Source organism: Aspergillus saccharolyticus (genome assembly GCF_003184585.1).
Source record: "Aspergillus saccharolyticus JOP 1030-1 unplaced genomic scaffold BP01scaffold_18, whole genome shotgun sequence".
Classification (NCBI taxonomy): domain Eukaryota; kingdom Fungi; phylum Ascomycota; class Eurotiomycetes; order Eurotiales; family Aspergillaceae; genus Aspergillus; species Aspergillus saccharolyticus.
The window spans coordinates 120,309-142,820 of record NW_020290628.1 but is presented as its reverse complement, the minus strand read 5'-3'; the positions used below and the strand labels follow the sequence as shown (position 1 = coordinate 142,820).

The 22,512-nt window shown below is 55.3% G+C and overlaps 9 protein-coding genes across 9 annotated transcripts; 6 read left to right on the top strand and 3 right to left on the bottom strand.

Annotated features, from left to right (window-relative positions):
- Positions 1-136: 136 nt before the first annotated feature.
- On the bottom strand, positions 137-1,653 carry BP01DRAFT_320565 (spherulation-specific family 4 protein). The gene is made up of 3 exons (XM_025572700.1): positions 1,198-1,653; positions 781-1,138; positions 137-695 (listed from the first exon to the last, which is right to left on the bottom strand). Exons 1-3 carry the CDS (start codon positions 1,572-1,574, stop codon positions 378-380), a joined length of 1,053 nt encoding a protein of 350 aa, XP_025430689.1. The 5' UTR covers positions 1,575-1,653; the 3' UTR covers positions 137-377.
- A 2,743-nt stretch (positions 1,654-4,396) lies between these two features.
- On the top strand, positions 4,397-6,693 carry BP01DRAFT_357396 (uracil transporter). Its single transcript, XM_025575192.1, has 7 exons — positions 4,397-4,610; positions 4,661-4,728; positions 4,786-5,002; positions 5,057-5,402; positions 5,454-5,624; positions 5,674-5,993; positions 6,059-6,693. The coding sequence occupies exons 3-7, from the start codon at positions 4,789-4,791 to the stop codon at positions 6,496-6,498; spliced, it is 1,491 nt and encodes a 496-aa protein (XP_025430687.1). The 5' UTR covers positions 4,397-4,610; positions 4,661-4,728; positions 4,786-4,788; the 3' UTR covers positions 6,499-6,693.
- Positions 4,428-5,002, top strand: BP01DRAFT_357398 (uncharacterized protein). Its single transcript, XM_025575193.1, has 3 exons — positions 4,428-4,532; positions 4,581-4,610; positions 4,661-5,002. The coding sequence occupies exons 1-3, from the start codon at positions 4,460-4,462 to the stop codon at positions 4,783-4,785; spliced, it is 228 nt and encodes a 75-aa protein (XP_025430688.1). The 5' UTR covers positions 4,428-4,459; the 3' UTR covers positions 4,786-5,002.
- Positions 6,694-8,809: 2,116 nt separating the features above from the next.
- Positions 8,810-10,031, bottom strand: BP01DRAFT_64563 (putative cell wall organization protein/glutathione transferase (Gto3)). The gene is made up of 3 exons (XM_025579998.1): positions 9,608-10,031; positions 9,044-9,508; positions 8,810-8,989 (listed from the first exon to the last, which is right to left on the bottom strand). The coding sequence occupies exons 1-3, from the start codon at positions 9,998-10,000 to the stop codon at positions 8,831-8,833; spliced, it is 1,017 nt and encodes a 338-aa protein (XP_025430686.1). The 5' UTR covers positions 10,001-10,031; the 3' UTR covers positions 8,810-8,830.
- Positions 10,032-10,435: 404 nt separating this feature from the next.
- On the top strand, positions 10,436-11,489 carry BP01DRAFT_416358 (xyloglucan-specific endo-beta-1,4-glucanase A; the record flags this gene model as incomplete). The annotated part of the gene is made up of 2 exons (XM_025579194.1): positions 10,436-10,767; positions 10,841-11,489. The coding sequence occupies 2 exons, from the start codon at positions 10,436-10,438 to the stop codon at positions 11,244-11,246; spliced, it is 738 nt and encodes a 245-aa protein (XP_025430685.1). The 3' UTR covers positions 11,247-11,489.
- Positions 11,490-13,420: 1,931 nt separating this feature from the next.
- BP01DRAFT_416357 (PLP-dependent transferase) lies at positions 13,421-15,447 on the top strand (the record flags this gene model as incomplete). The annotated part of the gene is made up of 2 exons (XM_025579193.1): positions 13,421-13,438; positions 13,864-15,447. 2 exons carry the CDS (start codon positions 13,421-13,423, stop codon positions 15,331-15,333), a joined length of 1,488 nt encoding a protein of 495 aa, XP_025430684.1. The 3' UTR covers positions 15,334-15,447.
- Positions 15,448-17,547: 2,100 nt separating this feature from the next.
- BP01DRAFT_297882 (uncharacterized protein) lies at positions 17,548-18,048 on the bottom strand (the record flags this gene model as incomplete). The annotated part of the gene is made up of 2 exons (XM_025571896.1): positions 17,548-17,811; positions 17,884-18,048. The coding sequence occupies 2 exons, from the start codon at positions 18,046-18,048 to the stop codon at positions 17,548-17,550; spliced, it is 429 nt and encodes a 142-aa protein (XP_025430683.1).
- An 836-nt stretch (positions 18,049-18,884) lies between these two features.
- BP01DRAFT_392355 (putative endoglucanase-1 precursor) lies at positions 18,885-20,026 on the top strand. Its single transcript, XM_025578147.1, has 4 exons — positions 18,885-19,194; positions 19,255-19,379; positions 19,454-19,784; positions 19,834-20,026. The coding sequence occupies exons 1-4, from the start codon at positions 18,923-18,925 to the stop codon at positions 19,898-19,900; spliced, it is 795 nt and encodes a 264-aa protein (XP_025430682.1). The 5' UTR covers positions 18,885-18,922; the 3' UTR covers positions 19,901-20,026.
- Positions 20,027-20,689: 663 nt separating this feature from the next.
- Positions 20,690-22,399, top strand: BP01DRAFT_399812 (C1 family peptidase; the record flags this gene model as incomplete). The annotated part of the gene is made up of 4 exons (XM_025578563.1): positions 20,690-20,788; positions 20,856-20,962; positions 21,019-21,894; positions 21,961-22,399. Coding segments are annotated over 4 exons (1,517 nt in total), but the record flags the coding sequence as incomplete, so codon positions are not given.
- Positions 22,400-22,512: the final 113 nt, after the last annotated feature.

Genomic DNA, 22,512 nt, shown 5'->3' with positions numbered 1-22,512 from the left:
GAATGATATAAATAAAGTTCTCGTAATCAATTTTACAAGTACCATCCACAGGTAGTCATGCACACTGATGTGCTGACAGTGATATATACACGACCAACCCACCACATACTCACCACCAAGTACCACCCCAAATGCTGTCCATATAAGCGTAACGTCGTCAATTGGCTATCCAGATCCCAAGCCTAACCTGCTAACCACCTGCCACCAGGACAAAAATGCATCGATCCACAACACACGTGTATATATACATAGAAAGACGGACCAGTCCAAGTCCAAGTCCACGAAAGAGAGAAAGAAAGAAACAGAGAAGGTCAGTCTGCCAGATCAGTGTATTAGCACTGATGCACACCCCTACAACACTCAATCGAGAAACGAAGTTAGACCATCTCCAACAACGCCGGCACGACGGAATTCATATAAGTGTCATAAACCATATAGGAACTGGTATTGCCCAAAAAGATCTGCTCGGAGAAGTTGCCCACCTGCGCCAACAGGGTGGGCAGATGCACGGAATCCGGCACGCCGTACACCATGGAGGCCATCTTGCTGTGCGTGCTGCCGGTGGTGTTGAGTTTATTGAACGTTCCCGCCGCCAGCGCATCCTGGAAGGAGGCGTAGGGCGACTCAAACACCACCGTGCTGTCGGCGATGGCGAGGTAGGCGCTATCCGGGGGTGTGCCGGGGTTTGTGACCACCTGTTTATCTCACATGCATTAGCACTGCCATGACTACTGTGTCTGCGGTTGGTTGGTTTGTTCAGGGTTGGGGGGGAGGACGTACGTAATTCTCCGGCCCAAGCCCACTCTTACTCCTGATCAACTCCGCGCAGCTCGTATAATACGCAACCAACTCGGCACTATACGCGTTCGGGGCCTCATCCAGAAAAATCCCGTGCACGGCGAACGAGGAGTTGTCCGCCGCCGTCGGCCAGTTGGCGTAGATGTTGATGTCGTTCTCCACGGCGGATAAGGCGCGCGTGCCCTTTTGGGTGGGCACGTAGCCGATGGCCAGGACGTTGGAGTGCTGCGTGAGACTGGGGATTGCCGTTAGGAAGGCTGCGTCAGGGAGGGCGCTGGTGCCGGGCCCGCTGCTTGGGTTGATGATTACGGTGAAGTGGACGTCCGGGAAGCTGGTGATCCTGGGAGTTTTTTAGTTTGGGGGTTGGGGCTAGTTTGGGTCTGGGTAGAAGGGACGTACAGTTCGAGTAGGGGAGTCCATTTGCCCGGGTCGGGGTAGACGTAGAAGGGGATGATGACTTGGGCTTTGAGCGCGCTGACGGATGCAGAGGCAGAGGAGGATGCTGCTGCTGCTGCTGCAGAGGCAGAGGCAGAGGCAGAGGCAACAGTGGCAGAAGGAATCACGGATTGGATAGAGGTGGTGGCTCCGATGGTGATGGTCGTGACAGACTCGGCACCCGGTCGGGTCTGCCATATGGGCGGACCGACGCTGTAGCCGGCGTGGTGATGCTGGCGACGATGCTGATGGTGGTGATGTTCCGCGGTGGCCGGCGCGGAGAGTAGGGCTAGACAGCCCACCATCACCGCGAGAGCACGAGAGGAAGTGGTCCAGACCATAGTTGAAGCAAAAAACGAAAAAAAGAATGACTTGCAGTTAAACGCTGATTCCAAAGATGCTTTCCAGAAGCTCTTGCTCGACACCTGCAATTTCCATAGAGGTTAGAAATCGAGTCCGTCTTTATACCCTGGCCCATCATAGCAGTTGGCGCTGGATGGAGATCGGACATTGAATGTGAAACCGCAGGCGTGCATCCGATTAGCGGTGGCCCAAGTGGAGATTGCAGGGGCTGTCTGTCACTCCAATTCCAACAAACAATTGGCCCTCGCTTGGAAATTGCCCTGTCCTGATGAGATGTGCCTGACTACGGAGTACTACGGAGTAGGAATCCAACGATTCATGGAACTTGGACGGGCGTTTTCTTTGTGGATGACTGCACATTCTGGGTCTCTCTCCACCACCACTAACTACGGACTGTACCATTCTCTCCCTTCGACTGCCTTTGTTTTCCCTGGACCACTCATCAACGCTAGGCAGTCAGCAGATACAGTACAGCCCGACTCGCAGGCGTTAAACTGCCTGGCCAGCCCCAGCGAATTTCTCGTCAAGACCTCGACTTCTCAACTGGCCCAATCCCCTCGCCCGCACAGACGGTAGTCGGTTGGTCCGCCCCATCGTGGCGTCTTCACCCGATCTCAGCTCATCTACACAGGGTTGACGCCCCCACTGTCGTTGCGTCGCTGAATGAGAGGGTGGGCGTAAGTAAACACAGTCAGAACAGACAAGTATCAAGGACGGGTGCCTTCATCACAGTGGGAACAAGCCGACCGTAGAAACCTCGATGGGGGTCTGAGTTGTCGGTCGCATTTGCAACTCCCGTGGATCGTGATCATTCCAGACACTTGGGAATCGGACTTGAGACAAGTATGTATGGTTCGAACAAAAACCGAGGGTTCGAGGCCAGATGACGGTCGGGGTTAAGCACGGCTCGAACCGTCGCTGGCAGGTTCGGTACAGCACTGGCAATGCGGGCGGATGTACTCTACTCTGACCCCTGGTGACTTCAGACTCCGTCGAGTCGGACAAACAAAGAATCAGCTGGTGGTTGATACATCTGAGACCGCCATGCCTGGAAACAAAGAATGAGATTGCGATCGCTGGATCAGGATGATTGGAAGTGCAGACGATAGACGACCGGCCATCGGACAACGGCGGGGCATACACTGGAGCATGGCAAATTGCGGTTGATCTATCGCAAATCACCTCCTCGCGACGGTTTTTGCTCAAACCACCAGCAAGTGACCGAGTCCGAGAACTTTGTCACCACAGTCATCGGGAAACTGCCTATGCTTGGTCCAGTTATGCACATGGGGGATTATGAAAACTGCGGTCGTCATGCTGTGCAGTCTACGGAGATCCAATTTCAACGGGGCTATTGTTTGGTGGGCTCACTGCTCCCACCTTATCAACTGGTTACATCGCGCTGGACTGTAGAGCTTTAGCGAGCTGCGTATACATGTAACAAGCATCAACTGATCGGATAGCAGCTCATCCATCGTAACAGTTTCTCCACACTGTAGGCTGACTACATCTGTCGACTGAAGTCTGCACGAATGCGGATAGAGTAATTATGTCCGTGGTTAATTACACGATCCAGTCCCGATTGCAATGGATCTGAGGTCGGGGTTCATTGACTCCGGCAATGAATGCTCAGCGGGAGACACTGAGCAATACTCCCCGACGGACCAGATCTTATCATCAGCACAAACAGTCCGCCATGGCCAAGCATCGGTCAGCACAAACTCCAGCCACTCAAACAGGTCACCTGTCTCTTATCTGGTCGGGCTGAGTGGATCGCCGGGACACAGGCTAGAAATCTCTAGTCGGGTTCTCGAAGACATGATCCTATTATTCCGTACCTTAGTGACAGCTGGGTGGCTAGTCCCGAGGAGAACCACAATGAACGTTGCTACTAATGCCTAAATGTCAGTGGGAGACAAAGGATTGGCAATTCCCTGTGTGCGGTCTGCCGCTCGATGGGTGAGATAATTTTGTCCGACACGCTCACTGTGTATCATGACTCGGAGGATCCTCGGGATGGCAAAAAAAGAGCCAAGGCGGCGGAGGCAGCGGTCGGGGAAACGTTCTTCCAGTCCGGTGCGGAGAAAAGAGGCTGTTATCGGCGAATCAGGCGATCCGCAATCCACTTGGGTTCTACTTGGCTCCAACAATCGTGCACCAAACGCCCACAACCAGGGAAAAAAACTTTGATATGCTGATGTTACCTCGCGCAGTACACCAGAATTGTGCCCGCATTACATCAGTCTGTCTTATCATCGTCGACTGATGGCAGATCATCTCTGCTCACAACTGCCCTCCCCTTGTACTTACTCCGGACTCTAACCACATGTCTATGATTCATTCATCAGTTGCCACGGAGTGTCTGGAGGATGGCAGGATAAAAGAGCATGGCCTATCCACCCATGCCCTGAGCCAGACTTCACGTCGATCCGGGAGAATTCGCGTGTTTCTTATCACTTGTGGCCTAGTGCCACTGATTCACTACCATACCATAGGCTGCGTGTGACTAAGAACAACTGCGAGGCAAATAGGGTTACAACCTTGCAGCCCACTCCAGCAGAGCTTATCACCGCACGACTCACCCCTTCAGGCCATCTCCGCCCCTCGCCAGCCAGTCTGCGTCCTCACATCCTCTTATCACTCCACTGTATCCACACTATCGTCTCACGCTCTAGAATTAAGGCTAAAATAACGCCACAGTTCTACTCTGTAGGATCCCCACTATCTCTGCCCTCGTGCTCGTGGCCGCCCTTGAATAAAATCCTGTCCATTCCGTCACATTCTTATTCTCTCCTCCTCTTCCTCCCCTCCCAAAAATTTGGGCCTGGGGGGACTGCTACCTTTGCTCCCGGTATATTTCAGCATGGCCAGAGTCGGAAAACTCATCTCCGCCATCGAGCTGGACTCCAGCCGGGATTCGCGGTGGTCCAATGAAGGTTGGACTCTTGTGTCCGAACACGCGAGCATCGGTTGACTGTCTGCAGATCTGCTACCCACTCCCCCCGAGCAGTGCAGTAAGTAGTCTGTCTGTGGTCTTGTTGTTCGACGGTGCTAACGGCCCCAGCCTGGCGGTGGTGGAACTATGTCTCCTTCTACTGGTCCATCTCCTTCACCAACTGGACTTTGGGATCGGTATGTCTCCGCACGAGGAAAAACAACCAGGGTGGGAGTCGGGCTGATCGTGGATAGAGCATGATTGGAATTGGCCTTAACTGGTGGCAATCCATCATCGTGATTTTCGTCTCGCAAATGATCTCCTCCATCGCCATGGCGTTCAACTCGCGCGCCGCCAGCATCTACCACATTGGATTTCCCTGCGTCGGACGCAGTGTGTTTGGCATGTGGGGGAGTTTCTACTTTGTCGGGGCACGTGCCATCCTTGCGATTGTCTGGTATGCGGTGCAGTGTACGTGTGTCCGTCCTGAAGTTGGGTGGACGAGGCTGGTCTGACCGCAGGCAGTGTACTACGGCGCCGAATATATGTACAACATTCTCCGGGCGATCTTCGGCCACCATTTCACCGACATCCCCAACCACCTGCCGGCCAGCGCCCACATCACCACCCAGCAGATGCTGGCGCTGTTCCTGTGCTGGCTGGTCCATCTGCCGTTTTGTCACTTCCGGCCCTACCAGCTGCGCGGCTTCTTCATCTTCAAGACCTTTATCTCGTTGCCTGCCATGTTCGGGCTGTTCATCTTCGCCATGGTTAACACCGGCGGGAAGATCGGCTCCGTGTACACGCAGGACAGCAAGTCGACGACGACGATGGCCTGGTTGATCATTTCGGGCATCAACAGTGGCTTGGGGTGAGTTCCCCTCCGCCGGGATGCATCGACAGGAATCACTGACCAAAACAGTAACACTGCCACGCTGATCACCAACCAACCGGACTACTGTCGCTGGGCGAAGACCAAGAGCGCGCCGCTGTGGACGCAGCTGATCTCCAACCCCATCGCGACGACGCTGTCGGCGAGTCTGGGCATTCTGGCCACCTCCGCCATCAACAACAAATACAACACGTCCATCTGGTATATGCTTCCCTTGATCCTCTCGCAGGAACTTCGCTGACAACCTTAGGAACCAATGGGACCTCATGGAGTTCATCCTGGACCGGTACTGGTCCGGCACTACCCGCTTCGCCGTCTTCCTCGCCGCCTTTGCCTGGCTGGTGCAGATCCTGGGCACCAACGTCGCGGCCAACATGATCTCCTTCGGCGCGGACTCGTCGATGCTTTTCCCGCGGTTCATCAACATGCGTCGCGGCCAGTACATCGTGCACACGCTGGCCTGGGCAGTGTGTCCGTGGGAGATCCTCGCCTCGGCCACCAAATTCGAGACCTTCCTGTCCGGCTACGCCTTGTTCATGGGTAGTGTTGTCGCCATCATGGTCTGCGAATGTAAGCCCCCAGCCCCTTTCTAACCCAGCTCAACCCGATCAGCCAGCTAATCTTCGTGGGACCAGACTTCTGCTTCGCGAAGGGCAACATCTTCATCCCCGCCCTCTACGACGGCACCCCCCTCAACAAAAGCTACTACTACCTCAAAGGCTGGAACTTGCAAGCCGTCGTTGCCTACATCATCGGCATCTCCTTCCCCTTCCCCGGCTTTGTCGGCTCGCTGGGCGCCAAGGTCTCGACCACTGCCACCCGCATGGGCGACCTCGGCTGGATTCTCTCGTTCGTCACCGCCTTCGTCTGCTATTTCGCCATCTGCTGGATCTGGCCCACCCAGAACCACCGTCGCATCCGCGAGGAGAAGCTGGGCTGGGAGGCCGCCGTCGAGGACGAGGAGGGCGAGATGTATTTGAATGCGCGTGACGTCACGACCGAGGAGGTGGTCGTCGGCCGCAAGGGCGAGGCGGTGCGGCCCGGCACGGCGGAGGAGAAAGCTGGGACGCTGTGATGTTGCTGTTGCCGCTTGGTACAGGGGAGCTTAGTGAGTGGTGGGAATCACATTTGAGGAGATGGTGGGCTATTGGACCCCCGATTGGTGTCGACCTGGATACCTCACATACATACATACATACATACATAGGAGTGTGGCGGTACATAGATACGTGCTGGCTACTGCTAAATGCATACATAATTTTCTCCGCTTCCACGCGCTATCCACAATAGGTTACAAACAACTGACACCCACATTCATGTGATACTCATGGAGAGAGCTTTCCGGGGGAGAACCCCCGGACCCCCCTTTTCTTTCAGCTTCCTGGTCAACTACATCCTACATCACTGGGGATAAAGTGTTCCGAGGGAGAACCCCCGGACCCCCCTTTCTTTCAACTCCCTGGTAAAGCTCATCAAATAATCCAACTACTCACTACATACTACATACATACATACTAGAAAATCACAGAAGCAAGGGCATCTCAATTCCTGTCCTATCTCATCAAACGAAACCGAATGAACATCAACATACATATCAATTCTCATCCACGGGTAAACCACCCATCCCAAATCCCTCCCCCTCAGTAAAAGTCCCCTCATCTGACCTCAACTAAACATCCGCATCCGCATATCAGCTGCAGTGCATCGAACCCAAAGTCAGCAACAACACCCAGAAGTACCCCAACCACATACTGCCTAAATAACCTCCAAGCTCAAATCAAATCAAATCAAATCACAGTGTCGCACTCACATCTGATCCCCATGATACCCATAACAGAAGGTGACTAGATCACAAACCCGGCCCCGACTCCCGCCTTCGCCTTCGCAGCCACCTCCGCCGCCGCATTCGCCGCCGCGTCGACGCCGAAGCCGATGTTGAACGGCTCGGGTTCCGCGACCGGCTGAGGGTTCGCCGCGGCGAAGGCGGCGAGGAAGAGGGTGGTGGCCACGGTGAACAGGGTGAATTGCATTTTCTATTGCCGTTGCGGGGCTTTCGTTAACCCTCCTTCTTATGCATATCGTGGGTTGATTTAAGTTCGGAAAGGACTTCATTCGTTCTGGGGTGTTTGATGGGATGGAATTCCTGAGTGACTCACGATTATTTATTAGAGTGTATAGTTGTTCAAGAGTGTCTTATGTGGGATAAGCGGATGGATGAAAGGAATAGAAATAGAACCGAGCCTGCGATGTTGTCTATTTATCTCCTGGTCTTCCCTGGGGCGAGGGGGGTTTATATCTTGTAGCTAGCGATGTAGGTTGTAGGTATACTCCACTGCGGTGGATGTTTGGTAGAGTACCGAGGAACAGCTGCGGCAGGCGTCCAGACACAGTCACAGGTACAGGTACACTCTAGAAACAGGGGCGGGGGTAGCTCGCTCGATCTCCGCGAGTCAGAACCGCATACTGTAGTGTTTCGTATCAAGTGGCATCCGCTCAGGAACCCGAGGGAAATCCCAAGGTTGGCTCAATTTTGGGTCGATCTGGCTGGCTGGTTTTTGGGTCCGTTAGTTACAGTAAGGTTTCGGCCAGTTGCGGATGAGTTCGCGGTTTCCACTGACTGATGCGGGAGCGGGATGGGATGTATTTTGGGGAACCTAGGAAGGTTGAGGAGAATCTAAATTTGGGTATAAACTAACTGCTGTTGTTATAGTGCAGGCATGCATGAACTGCTGTTCCCCGGCTCGCAGTGTTTGAGTTCGGGTTACCGGAACGGTTCTTACGCGTCGATCGGTTTGGGGGGGAACCGGTGTCGCGGGTGAAACGCGGGGTGTCACACCTTATGTGGGTGGGTATGCCGTGTATCCTAGTTGCAGATCTGTATGCATGGTTTACTTGGGTCTAAGCTGTATGTCCATACTTCGTATACAGTAGTATGAGTGGGTGGTTGCTGGATTGGCATATACTGAGACCTGTGGTGCGGTTACCAGGAAGCTGAAAGAAAAGGGGGGTCCGGGGGTTCTCCCCCGGAACACTTCATACCCCCAGGGATGTAGGATGAGTTTTACCAGGAAGTTGAAAGAAAAGGGGGGTCCGGGGGTTCTCCCCCGGAACGTTTCATCTGCTGGGACTTGGGATGAGGTGATCAGGAAGCTGAAAAGAAGGGGGTCGGGGGTTCTCCCAGGGGAACGGCCCGTTGATGAGATATATTCTGCAACAGTAGCTGCTTCAGCCGAGGCAGGTGAAAAGATGGATTTTGAGACCAACTCCGGGTGGATTGCATGTTGGCTGGTGCTCAATATGCAGACCGATCTACGCTGTGACGTGCCGAGGAATCACTGTATCTCTCGGGGGCATGTGCCCTATTAGTCTCTACCACTACTCTGCAACCTCACTACCTCCTACTCCGCTCAATCTGGAATGCTAGCCTCATACTCCAACACCTTGGGATGCTTGACCCCTCCGACGCTCAGCCGCTCCCAGTCCCGCTCCACCCCCTCCTCGACATCCGGGTACGGCCCCACCGGCGTGATGGCCCGGGGGTTGATAAAATCGTGACTCTTCGTATACTAGCCACCTAATCAGCCAGCCCCTCTTATAAATGGCACGTGGTCCAAACTTACATTCTCCTTAATGTGGCGGAAATCGGTACTCGCGCGCGCCGCCGGCACGTCCCAGTACATCCCCTTCAGCCAATTGTTCAGTACGGGGTAATCGTGGCGGATGGTGCCCAGATTGCACTTGAAGTGCTGCACGTAGACGGTGTCGAAGCGGATGAGCGTCGCGTACAGCAGCACGTCCAGCTCCGTCATCTCCTTGCCCAGCACGAACGGGCCCCCGTGCGCCGCCACGATGCGCTCCATTTTATTTAGCGCCCCGAACACTGGGATCACCTTCTCGTCGTACGCCTCCTGCGTCTCGGCGAAGCCTGCCTTGTAGACCCCCGTGTTCAGGTCGGATTGGAGCCACGGGCTGATAGCGTCGATCTTGGGTTGGAGGTGCGGGGGGTATAGGTCGATAGCGGCGAGAGCGGGCGGGAGGTGCGCGTTGAAGGCTTGCGGGAGCCAGCGCAGGATGGCGATGCTTTCCTGAGGAGTGTTAGTACCTGGGTGGGTTGGGGTCATATGGGGAAAGATATTAGGGATGCCCATCCTTTGGCAAGGGAGGAAGGGGGATGGGAGACATACATTTGCAACAGCCGTGTTGCTCTTCGTATCCCACAGCAATGGCACCGAGTACCGGCCTTTGTAGTCCGGGTCCGCCCGGAAGTACACCTTGTGCAGGTAGTCCTCGCCGAACAAATGGTCGACCGTCGCTCCCGCGTACTCGCTGTCGCTGGCCGGGAACCGCCAGCCCGGCCAGCCCTTCGCGTCGCCCTTCGGGTACGGCTTGACGACGCTGGTGCGCAGGATGCTGGTCAGCCCCTTCAGGTGGCGCACGAAGTTGACACGGTGCGCGAACGGGCAGAACAGCCCGATGTACAGGTGGTAGCGGCTGGGGTCGGCGGGGAAGGCGCTGCTGGGAATGATGCCATGCCAGCCGTCAGCGGTGCCGGGCTCATGTATTTGTTTGGATGCCATGCTAGCTTGATATGAAGTTAAGGTTACTGCTGCGAGGAATTGCTGATGTGTGAACTTGTGATAGCAATGAGGGGGAGGGGGCAGTCGCTGACGTCATCCACACTACCGGCATTCCTGGTCATGTGACTTGCAGGATGGGGCGCGCGATGCACCAAGGCAGACAGACAGAGAAAGAAAGCATCCAATCTCCCGCTGTTCGGTGGAGACAATGGGGCAAGCTTCAAGTGGGCATCAAATCGAATCTGCTCCGCCACCAACAGCGAGTCAGGAACAGGCAACCGCAGGATTGCACTGCCATCCCATCCAGGATGCAGCAGGTCGAACCATCCGTGGGGGCCAAACCCCTGAATCTGCGACCGTATATATAACCCTCCATCCGGACAAGATGCGATTCTCGACAGGATACGACACAACTACTACACTGCACGGCACATCATGAAAGCGTACTCTCTCGTCCTCCTGGCCGTCCCGGCACTGGCCGGCCGGCACATTGCCCGCGACGCCATCGAGACGATTTGCACGCAGAACAACATCATCACGACCGACGACTTCATCCTGTACAACAACCTCTGGGGCGAGGAGTACGCGACCTCCGGGTCGGAGTGCACCTACCTGGACTACGTCTCGGGTAACTCCATCTCGTGGCAGACCTCGTGGACCTGGGCGGGCGGCGCCGACTACGTCAAGAGCTATCCGAACGCTGTGTTGAACGTGGGCGCGAAGCAGCTCAGCTCGATCACCAGCATCCCGACCACCTGGAGTTGGAGGTGAGCCCCTTCATTCCCCCCCCAAATCGTGCCTTTTTGGAAGGCTGGGGGGCTTGCATACTGACACCCACAGCTACACCGGCACGGACCTTGTTGCCGACGTCTCGTTCGACGCCTTCTTCTCGGCGACCGACTCGACGACCGCCGCGCACGAGTACGAGGTCATGGTCTGGCTGGGCGTGTACGGCGGCATCGAGCCCATCGGCAATGCGGACGGGCCGATCGCCAGCCCCACCATCGGCGGCCAGGTGTGGGACCTGTACAAGGGACCGAACGACTGGACGGTGTTCAGCTTCGTGGCGCGTGAGAATATTGAGAATTACTCGGGTGATATCATGGAGTTTTTTACTTATTTGATTGAGAATGAGGGCGTGGATTCCAGTCTGTATCTGCAGACGCTGGGAGCGGGGACGGAGCCGAAAACCGGGGAGGATGCGTGGTTTACGGTTGCGCCGTACGAGATTAGTATCAATGCTTAGGGGATTACTGGGAGGTCCGGGGGGAACTCCCGAGACACCCATGTTGAGGGAATTGGGATGGCGTTTGCCATGAAGCTGAAAGAAAGGAGGGTCTCCGGGGATTCTTCCTCGGGATCCTGTATCTGGAGTGAGTTGGCATGAGTTTATGTTAGAGAGTTAGAATGTAGTTTACCAGGAAGCTGAAAGGAAGGGGGGTCTGGGGGTTCTCCCCCGGGAACGCCTTACTAAAGTGATGCTATAACTATGGACGGTTGAGTGTCTGTATCTGTAGTAATACTCATGTAGACATTCCAAGCGTTAGAGCGGCGGATTTCGCGGATAAGAATGCGAGATTGGGTTGCGGAATTAGCCGGTCATGGGATCCGGTCACTGGCCGTGGTAATTGGCCGAGGAGGACATTCCTGTCACATTGCGCCATTAAGCATCACGACAAGGGAAGCAGGCAGTTGACGCTAGAGGCGGTGCATCGCCTCCATCTGCCCCCTGCATACACGCCCACGCATACCCCGCTGTTGCACTCACCAGGTAGACCCTCGACAGCGAGGTGGAAGCGCTCACCACGACCGACCGTCCGGATCCCAAGGCGCACGCACGTCTCACCTACACGAGTCACCCTGCGCGGCCGTACGACGTTGGGTGACGCAGACCATGCAGCTGTGTGACCGGGTGATACCGTTCACTATACATCCCGCAAGCTCGAGGGGGAGGCTATCGCCGGATGCGATAGAGTGATCTCTTGATCGAAGTGCATCTAGTCGACTGTTGGACTTGATAAGGGCGATAGGGTGATCGCTCGGTTGATCCGCATTGCTGAGTGTCCACCGCCAATGCGGCCTTAATTAGTGGATACCCCGGCTGGAATGACAGCCCACTCATGTGATGACCGGTGCAGTCTGGACGCAGACTCCGGGTGCGTCGAGAATCGTTCAATCAGACCAGAGCAGAAGACTGAGCATTTAGCCGCCGTGATTCTGGCGGTGATGCGATGCATGAAGGATTCCAAATACCGGCTGTCGGGCGGGGTGTTGGGTATGGATGTGTGTAATGCTGGGCTTGGGGATGCGGACGGAGGGAGGCAGACTGGATGTGGTAGTCGGGTTTCTGATGGTTGCGAACTAAATTTCCCCAGATCTTGTACTCAAGGCGATGATTGATTGATTATTGATTAGTTGACTCGAGGTAGGTAGTGATTGAATAGAAGAGAGTAGAGAGAGAGAGGGAGGGAGAACGGTCTGAGCGGGCGGTGAAAATGAAAGGCGGAGGAAGGCTGGCGGTGTGCCGGAATCTCTATCTCTCTCTGTCTTCATCCCTGATCCTTAGTATCCCAAGTATCACTTCCACTTTCATTTCCTCGAGACAGCTACAGCGTACGCAGACTTCGTCATCTCATTTCACTGCTGTTATCTCAACTTTCCGTTGCGAGCCCCTCACCAGCACTCAATGTGATATCATCGCATTCCTCCTAGCGACAAGCGACCAGTAGCCAGCGAACGCCACCAGGCATGTCAGCAAGAACCTGAGGGGCAGCTGGAGCGGCCTCAGGTCCATCAATCAGGAATTACCTTCCTGTTTCTTTTCCGACCAGGACCACATGTTCGTACCAGGATCAATGGACGTGCTAGTGGCGAGCGTCCCCGACCAATTCATAGGCCACTGCATTGGCGCACTAGGAGCAATAGTCTGGTCGCGATAAGTGTCTATGCCAGAAAAGTACAATGGACTGAGGCGTGGGGATCAGGGTCGCTTACTCCGGCTATTGTCTTCGTAATGGGTCCGAACAAGGCTATTATGTCTGGATCGACATTCAGCTTTCATGGTTCTCATGCTCGGTCAAGAATGTGAGGCTTAGTTGCTGTGGATGAACACGATCACTGTCTCAGTACCAAGCAAGTAGCAAATCTCACTGGTCGGGCTTCGATTACAGTAGTTGGCTACCTCCGGTCAATGCGACCCCTCAGACCTCGGGTTCATCGTGTCAACCACACCACTCGCATAGGCACCAAGCAGCAACCGGGGTGACTGCACTGCCGTTATCAGCACGATACTACGCACGAAGTAGGCATGACTACAGCTGGACCTGCATGAGGATTCAACTATTCAGCTAGGATGCCATCCCCCTGATCCATGGCAGGCTCTCTGCGAATGATAGCGGGCAGCAAACACGAGTCGGGGTCATGGAGGGAGCGAGCCAGGCGCAGGATTCCTGGCGCAGGGGAGCTGCCCTGGCTGGCTCGGGAGGTTCGCCTGACACCATCATGGGATTTTTGCGTTTGGCGGCGGGAGGCCAGGTCTGGAAGAATGGCTTTGTTCGCAGATTGACGAACTTAATCTCGCTGCATGGGTCCCTTGAGAAGTATAAAGAGGGGTCCTCGCTGTTGTTTGCCTGAGTCCACAATTATTCATCCGATATAGTAACCTTGCCATACTTCCTTACAGCATGCATTCCCTGCCGCAGATGTCCCTTCCGGCTGATCTCAAGCTGGCCCTGCCATCCTCGTTGAAAGACACTCCTGAAGTCCCTGCCCGTCTGCCTCCTAGCCCCCCTTCTTCGACTTCGAGTCTGCCCAGTGACATTGAGTCCGAGCCGAGCTTGGGGGGTGGTCGGAACATTTTGGAGCTGTTTCCCGAATACGAGAACACTGCGTCATTCGATCGCCTACGTGCCACCGAGTACAGCTACCTGGATGAGAACGACCATGTCTACCTGGACTACACCGGGGCCGGACTGGCCGCCAAAGCGCAGTATCAAGCGCACCAGGCGCGCCTCAGCGCCGACCTGTTCAGTAACCCCCACTCAGCTAACCCGACTAGCGAGGCATCGACTAGGCTGGTTGAGCAAGCTCGCGCTGATGTATTGAGATACCTCAACGCATCTCCTGACACTTACGCGGTGATTTTTACTCCAAATGCCACCGGGGCGGCACGACTGATCGGCGAGTCGTATCCTTTCACTCGCAGCTCAACCTTCCTTCTTACCGCCGACAACCACAACTCGGTCAATGGCATCCGGGAATACGCTCGTCGGCGACACGCACGCACGGTCTACCTACCGCTGCAAAGCCCGTCTCTGCGCGCCGATCCCGCCGCTGTCGCCTCTGCCCTGGCATCGCCCCCATGGCCCTGGACCCGTCGATTCCGTTCAAAGAAACGCAAGGGTCTATTTGCCTATCCAGCGCAGAGCAACTTCAGCGGCGTCCGCCACCCCCTCGAGTGGATCACCACAGCCCAGCAAGCCGGGTATGACGTTCTCCTCGACGCCGCCGCATACCTCCCGACCAACCGGTTGGATCTCTCTCCAGCATCACCGCAACCAGACTTTGTTCTGATCAGCTGGTACAAACTGTTCGGGTTCCCTACCGGTCTGGGCTGTCTAGTCGCCCGCAAAGACGCCGTCAGCCGTCTGACCCGCCCGTGGTTCGCGGGGGGCACCGTACAGGCCGTGCTGACCGGAGTGCCCTGGCACAGCCTGACGACCACGGAGGGGGGGTTCGAGGACGGGACCGTCAACTTCCTGTCCATTCCGGAGGTGTCCGTGGGGCTGGCGTGGCTCCAATCCCTGGGGGTGGAGAACATCCGCACCCGCGTGCGCTGCCTGACAGAGTACTGTCTCGCCGGGCTACAGGCCCTGCGACACAGTGACGGCGCCCCCATGGTGAAGATCTACGGGCCAGACCCTGTGCACACAAGCCCCGGGGTCGATCCCGGCGGCGACGATCGGGGCGGGACGATCGCGTTCAATTTCCTGGATGCGACGGGCAGGATCGTCGACGAGCGGATCGTCGCGCGCGAGTCGGCGCAGGCGCGCATCTCGCTGCGCACGGGCTGTTTTTGTAATCCCGGGGCGGCGGAGGCGGCGTTTGGGATCACGAAGCCCCTGCTGCGGAGCTTGCGACGGCGGTTCAGGGATAGCCTGACGGTGGAGGAGTATATTCAGCTGCTGGGGCTGCCATCGGGGGGAGCGGTGCGGGTCTCGTTCGGGCTGGTGTCGACGGTGGGCGACGTAGATCGGTTTGTGGAGTGGGGGGAAAGGATGTATCGGGATCGGGTGACGATGACGGATGGGTTGGTGGCGAGGACGGAGTGTTAGATTAGCTTCCGGGTATGAAAATTGGCTGGGAGGAAGGGCTAAAAGGATTACTTGTTTATCGAACATTGTCGCATCTACTAAGGTTAGTAGGCAGAAGCATGATCTCTTGTTGGGATACAACATGATTTCCTTAGCTGTACTCGTAGTATACAAACTAGGGACACGTCTCAGATACTACGAAGTACGGAGTACGAAGTACGGAGTACGAAGTACAGTGCATCCATCGCAAGGCAAGCTTGATTTGACCGAATCACAGAAGCTGATTCCAAAGCACCTCTCTCATCCCCGAGATAGTATCATTGGCTCAATCATGATTCGCCACAGCATTGTTGCTTTTTCCGCAGTACTCAATAGTGCGAATCCTGCAGCCCCCAAACCCGGGCACCCACCGAGATCCATCCGATCGATCTACCTTAACTTAGCTGGCCCTAGTCTCAGCTGATAAGTATCGTACTTATGCTGAGTCTCCACTCCTAGGATCAAAACTATTAAGGTCTGGTCTAACACCTCAAGATTGAAGCAACCGATCCGCACTATCGATTTCAACTTAGTGTATAGATAGATAGTGCCCCGTAATTGAGTCATAAGTAATCTGCTTTTTCAACTTCACGCTAAGCCTTGGTACCCATGCAAAGATGGATAGTGAGGGGGCAATGACATGCTCCCTCGTTCAAGTTTCAGTCCCACGACGCTATAGCATAATAGTTTTGTGTGATATACAATACGATTATATGTGTGTGTACATTGGTGGTCGACGTGGCCTAGACCCGAGTCCTGTGTGGGCGGGGATGCTCGTATCCCCTGCGGTTATACGCGGATGTCGCTGCAGTGTAGGACTGAGGTCGTGTGTGTGTGTTGTTGTGTATGGCAGGCGAGGAGGGATGATTGTCTGTGTAGCGATTTGTTTCATAGGCTGTGCAGAGATGCCATACCAGGTGCAAATAGGGAGGGAGGGTTGCGTCGGGTTCTTTGGGTGGAATAAGATCTGGTTGGTTTGGTTAAATGCGTGGTGGTGGTCCAGATACGGGGATACGGGAGGGCTGGCTTCGAGCGATTAACTTGACTGGACTGGACTCGGGTGTATGGGGTTTCGTTCGGTGGAGGGTGTCACCCCGGTCATTCCAATAGTGCTGTATATCATATCCAGCTATAGCTACTGTATGTTATCTCTCTCGTTTAGATTAGTGGATCGAGGAGGGTCCGGAGGCTTCCCCGGTGATTCGAACAATGTACCTACATCGGGTATCTCATTGAATTAGTAGGCCTGTATACCCTGGCGACGTCATCTTGCCGGGTGTGCAAGATGTCTCACCTTTGGATTCTGTTTTGCAATGGATGAGGATGGGTGGATCGGGTGAAGCAAGGTTATGGACTAAATTGTCTCATATCATACTTCAGGCCGTCATCTTGGGCAGAACTATCAGCTTACTTAGTACTATACTGGGCACAGAATAAGTGGGGCAGCACCACTAGTCTATCTTCTTGGATTATATACATCACAGCTAGACAATTTGAGACGATTTATCTACCGATCCACAATACCATTCTGCATCACCCGCCAGGCAGACAATGCTATACCTTGTTGTATATACCTCTGGGGCGGATTCTCGTGTTGGCCGCTAGTGGAGTGGGGCGAAGCAGTGCCTCCGCCACGCGACGCCGCGGCTGCGGTGATACGAAGGGCACATGGGGTCGGATGTAGTCGGCGTGGAGGTGAGATTTCCTGCGGTCTCCTTTTTGATAAGAGGTTGTTTTTTGTAGTTGATGATTTGGTAGTTGAGGTCTTGGCTGAGGGCAATGGCTGAGTCAAGATCGCGTGTGGTATTGAGTCCTGAGTTGACGGTTGTTTGCCTGGGTCCAAGTATGGCCTACACCTCGAGGATTATAAGCGATATGACTAGGCTGGGCTATTCCTTGTCCTCGACTGACGTATGTCGAACACGGTTCCTTAGGATGCCAGGAGAGCGTGTCTGCCATGAGATTGATCCTTTTGCAGCATGATCATCAGCAGATGCAGTACCTGCAAGACCCAGCGACACCTCGCATTCCTGACCCTGAGCCCAACAATATGGCAAAGTTGGCCCTCCCAATCCAGATGTCGATAGATTCCTCTTAGCCAGAGAACATCTTGAACCTTGCGAGGCAGTTGGGAGAGAACATGTATTCCATCGACAGATAGCACCCGTATCCCATATACAACCGACAGAACGTCATCTAATCCTCAAAATGCCCCGCGACATGATGCGCCACGGCCGCTTCATCCCCCTCAAACACACTGCAAACCGGACAACTCACCACTCCTCCTGCTCCTGATCCTCTCAAAGCGTCATCCTGTCCCTGTCCCTGCCCCTGTCCCTGTTTCCGTCCCCGATTCTGCCCTCTTGGCCGCGCAGTAAGATACGCATCCAACCCGATATTCTGCGCGGGAGGCTCATCCCCCGCCCCGGCCCCTCTCACGCGCCTGTCGCGGTACCCCCTCTCTGGAAGCTCACCGCCGCCTGCACCAGACACATCCTCCCCCTCCGATACCATCGACTGCACCCTGCCCACCCGCCCATCCGTCAACCGCACTTTTATGCCCCGCGGATGGTTCCCGCGCGTTAGCACGTCGGCGATCCGTCCCGAGACGGTGCGGCCGGTGGGTTGGTCGGCTTTTAGGATGATGTTCACTGAGGCCCCCGGGAGGACTTCTTTGGTGGTGGGGACGCGCGGCATGGCTGCGCGGATGGAAGATAGTGATGGGGATGAGTTTGTGTGAGGAGGGGATGGTGGTGGGGGATTTGGTGGGTGGGGTGGCACGTGAGGGATTAGTCAGGAAGGGAATAAGTGGGGAAGTTATGCGTTGTGTGTGGTTTGTGCAGGGGTATTAGTGTGGGTGCACTTTATGTCCCTGGATAGGGATGTCGTTTACCAGGAAGCTGAAAGAAAGGGGGGTCCGGGGGTTCTCCCCCGGGATACTATAACTCCCGAGTCTTAAGGATGAGCGTAAAAGCTCCTCGAAGTGATAGATAGTATGATCTCTCTGTGGCCTCTTTCTAGCCGGCAATTGAGTGGAACACCAGTGTACGGTGAGCTTCGCATCTCAGTGCTCAGAGTGCTAACGTCAGTACTGCCCAGCTACAGTATAATCTTGTCAGGGGTTGTTGATGGATGAAGTCGTGGTCGGGGAGATAATGATTTAGGGCTATCCCTGCCAAGCGCGATCGACCCACTGGAAGCACCTGAAGCACCTCCGATAGCAAGGGGAAGTGGAGCCGACATCGGACCCTTCTCTATGAAGCGATGCCAGCAACAACAGCAGATTCATCATATACTGTCACTTATAACATAAGTCTGGAAGAAAGCGAGCAGTACGTATTCAATTCGTCCTTCAGCTTGATTGGGACTCACATCATCATCAATGCCATCCACCGGCCGTCTCAGACTGGTTCCAGGCCGACCCTTCATCTTATGTCCCCACTCTGGTTTCACATTTCCCGTCCCGAACATGAATATAAGCTTAACCTTAAGACCAGCTCTCTTCTCGCTCATCAGTCTTTTTTCGTTCCTTCATTCCTTCCAGTCACTCCTTTGATACACTTCTTACACAATGTACATCGCCGCCCTCGCCCCCCTTTTCCTCTCGACAGCGCTGGCGCTGCCCGCCCTCTCGCGCCGCGCGCAGTCGGCCACCTCCCTCTGCGGGGATTACGACTACATCATCCTGCAGGACACCCCGTGGATCGTATACAACATGCTCTACAACGCCGCCGAGACGGTCGGCACGCAGTGCACGGATTACGACTCGCAGACCACCACGGCGAACGGCACCAAGGAGGTTGTCTGGAGCAGTGTGACGGATATTGAATACGTGGAGAGCACGTATGTCCTGCTGGCTTTTCGAGCAGTAGTATATGGTGAATACTGATGGTGCGATGGCAGCAACAACGTCCCCAAGGGGTATTCGTTTGTGGGTCTCACTGAGAACCTGGAGACCAAGATCTCGGCCATCGCCTCGATTCCGGCGGAGTATACTTGGACCCGGACGAACACGACGACTTTTAAGGGTAAGTAACTGATTCAAGTCCCCCTTCCCACCGTCCAGAATGGTTCCAAGCTAACTCCCGGATCCCGGCGGCAGGCAACACCTGCTTCGACTTCATGACCAACGACGTCAAAGGCGACTCCACCTCCGCCTCCTCGCACGAGCTGATGCTCTGGCTGCAGTACGAGGGCGGCCAGCTCCCCATCGGCTGGAGCAGCGGGGCGGTCGCCACCGTCGACGACCTGTTCGGCACCTCCTGGAAGCTGTACGAGGGAGTCAACGACGACTCGGGCATCACGGTCAGCTCGCTGCTGCCCGACACCCAGTTCGAGGGCAGCTTCGAGGGCGATCTGCGCGAGTGGTTGATGGCCATGGTGGACTTGGGCCGGTTTACGGAGGAGACGTATGTCAATGTTGGGAATGCGGGGTGAGTATAGCTCTTTTTTCTTGGGGGATGGTTGTGCTGATGTTCGCAGGACGGAATTCTTCTATGGGAATGCGGTGTTGAATGCGACGTTGGGGTTGGAGATCGATCTGGCTTGATCAATGGATTGGAGGTTGCAAGGAGAGGAGGAGGAGAAGTGTGGGGGTTTCTGTATGGCTAGAATGCAAGTCTGTGATTGTAGAGAGTTTAAATTTCTATGCTGCCACACTGGTGGCGGCTCTCGCCCATCATAGTAATCAATAGGGGGAATGCCGATGAGCAGCGTATTATTGGATCATTTTGGACATGTTTCGTTCAGGGGAAGGATATGCTGGGTGTAGTCAGGTTTATTAACGGGGTCCAGCGGGAGTTGCATTGCATTGAATTTGAGCAACGCATGAGTGAGAGGATGGGTTGGTGTAGTTATAGGTTCTGATGTCTTGAACTACGGAAACGACGCAGTAAGGAACCCTCTAAGCGCGTTGGATGGCTGTCAAAATATGGCGATGCAGCAAACCCCAGCACCAGTCTTGAATGCATTCTTTTGGTTAAATCGTTCATCGCTGCAATTGCACCAGAACTCCTCCGAGCTGGCTACTGATGCAGCTGCGCAACTGCGCTCTATTCAGTCAGCAAGCCATTCCGGTATTTACTACTAGGAAGATCAATCACCGTTTCCTAGGGCTACTAGTCGACAACTGAAATACTACTGACGCTTCACGCACCAAAGCAAGAACGTGCGGCTGCAGCTGATAAGTCCAGCCGACAGCCAATGGGGAGAAAGTGTGCTATCCAGGAGATTATCTTCCCCGCTCGTGCTTCCCGGGTCCTTAGCCGTGTCTGGGTTTATCTGAGGCCATTCCCCTCAGCAGTAGGTTGTCACTTGCACCAAAACCCAACAACGATCACGATGGGCACCGCATACTCCAAACCCGCAGTCGCTCCCAGCGAGAAACATCCTTCCCCACTGCTCTACATCGACAACGATGTCACGGAATCTGAATCCCGTAACTCCCACTCTCCTACCCTATCGTACACTAGGTCTACACTATGGAACCAAACTAACTCTCACAGCACCACCCTACCACCCTGAAGACCCCGCACCAGAGAGAGAACACACTTCAACCCTCACCCTCTCGACCGTGAAATCCTGGACCGATTCCCTCCTCCGCGACCCCAAGGTACTGTACCCCATCTCCCTGATCCCCCACCGACTCCAACTAAACGAACTACTCAGAACCGCCTCGCAATCACCACCCTCAACTCCCAACCCTACCCCGCCGTCCTCACCAACCCCACCACTCCAACCACCGCCCTCCACATCTTCAACCTCACCATCCCCAATGAAGGCGCCCCGATCACCAACCAACACTCCTCCGGCCGGTGCTGGCTCTTCGCCTCCACCAACATCTTCCGCCTCCCGCTCATGCAAACCTACAACCTGAAGGACTTCCAGCTCAGCCAAGCCTACCTCTTCTACTGGGACAAACTCGAGAAAGCGAACTACTTCCTCGAGCAGATCCTACAGACTGCACAGCTCGACATCTCGGACCGGCTGGTGCAGAAACTCCTCGCAGATCCGGTCACGGATGGCGGGCAGTGGGATATGGTAGTCAATCTGGTGAGGAAGTACGGGCTTGTTCCGGGGGCGGTGTATCCGGATAATTACCATGCGAAGAATAGTGCGAAGATGAATGGGTTGGTGACGGCTAAGTTACGGGAGCAGGGGTTGATTCTGCGGCGGCTGGTTCGGGAGCAGGGTGGGAAAGGGGTGGCGGGGCGGAAGGAGGAGTTTTTGCAGGAAATTCACGCGCTGGTGACCATTCTGCTGGGACCGGCGCCTCGGCCGGATGAGGAGTTTGTGTGGCAGTTTTATGATGCAGACCACAAGGCGAGGAGGGTGAGGGTTTCGCCGAGGGAGTTTGCGAAAGGCGTCAACACGGAGACGGCGGTGAGGCGCCGCGCGGGGAGGGGATTGGGGAGTGTGGCGCCGGCGAGGTGGTTTAGTCTCGTGAATGATCCCCGGAATGAGTATATGCGGTTGTTGACGGTGGAGAGGTTGGGGAATGTCGTTGAGGGACGGGCGTTGCGATATGTGAATGTCGAGATGAAGGTGACTGACCTCCCCTTTTCAATTGTCCGGTCTAGTCGGGGGGGAACCGGTAGCTGACGCTAACAGGTGCTGAAAACTGCGGTGATTGCTATGCTCCGAGCCGGCCAGCCCGTCTTCTTCGGCTGCGATGTGGGCAAGTTCTCCGACACTGCCCGCGGGGTCATGGATGCGGACCTGACGGAGCTCTCGCTTGCGTTTAATGTCACGCTGGGCATGACCAAGGCGGAGAGACTGGCTAGCGGCGAGTCGGCCATGACGCATGCGATGGTCATCACGGGGGTGCACATCGAGGAGGGTCGCCCGGTGCGGTGGCGCGTGGAGAACTCGTGGGGCGAGGCGGCCGGGGACAAGGGCTGGTTTGTGATGATGGATCGGTGGATGGACGAGTATACCTTCCAGGCGGTGGTGGATGTCGAGTTTGTGTCGGCGGAAGTGCGGGCGGTCTTGGACCAGGAGCCAAAGGTGTTGCCCCGATGGGATCCTTTAGGGGTTCTCGCTTAGTTGCGTTGCTTAGTTGCTTAGTATGCATTTATACGGACAATTGGATGTTCGCATGCACTTGATGCTCACGCAACACGATAATCATAACAATAGATCACTCCTGCTACTCAACCTGCT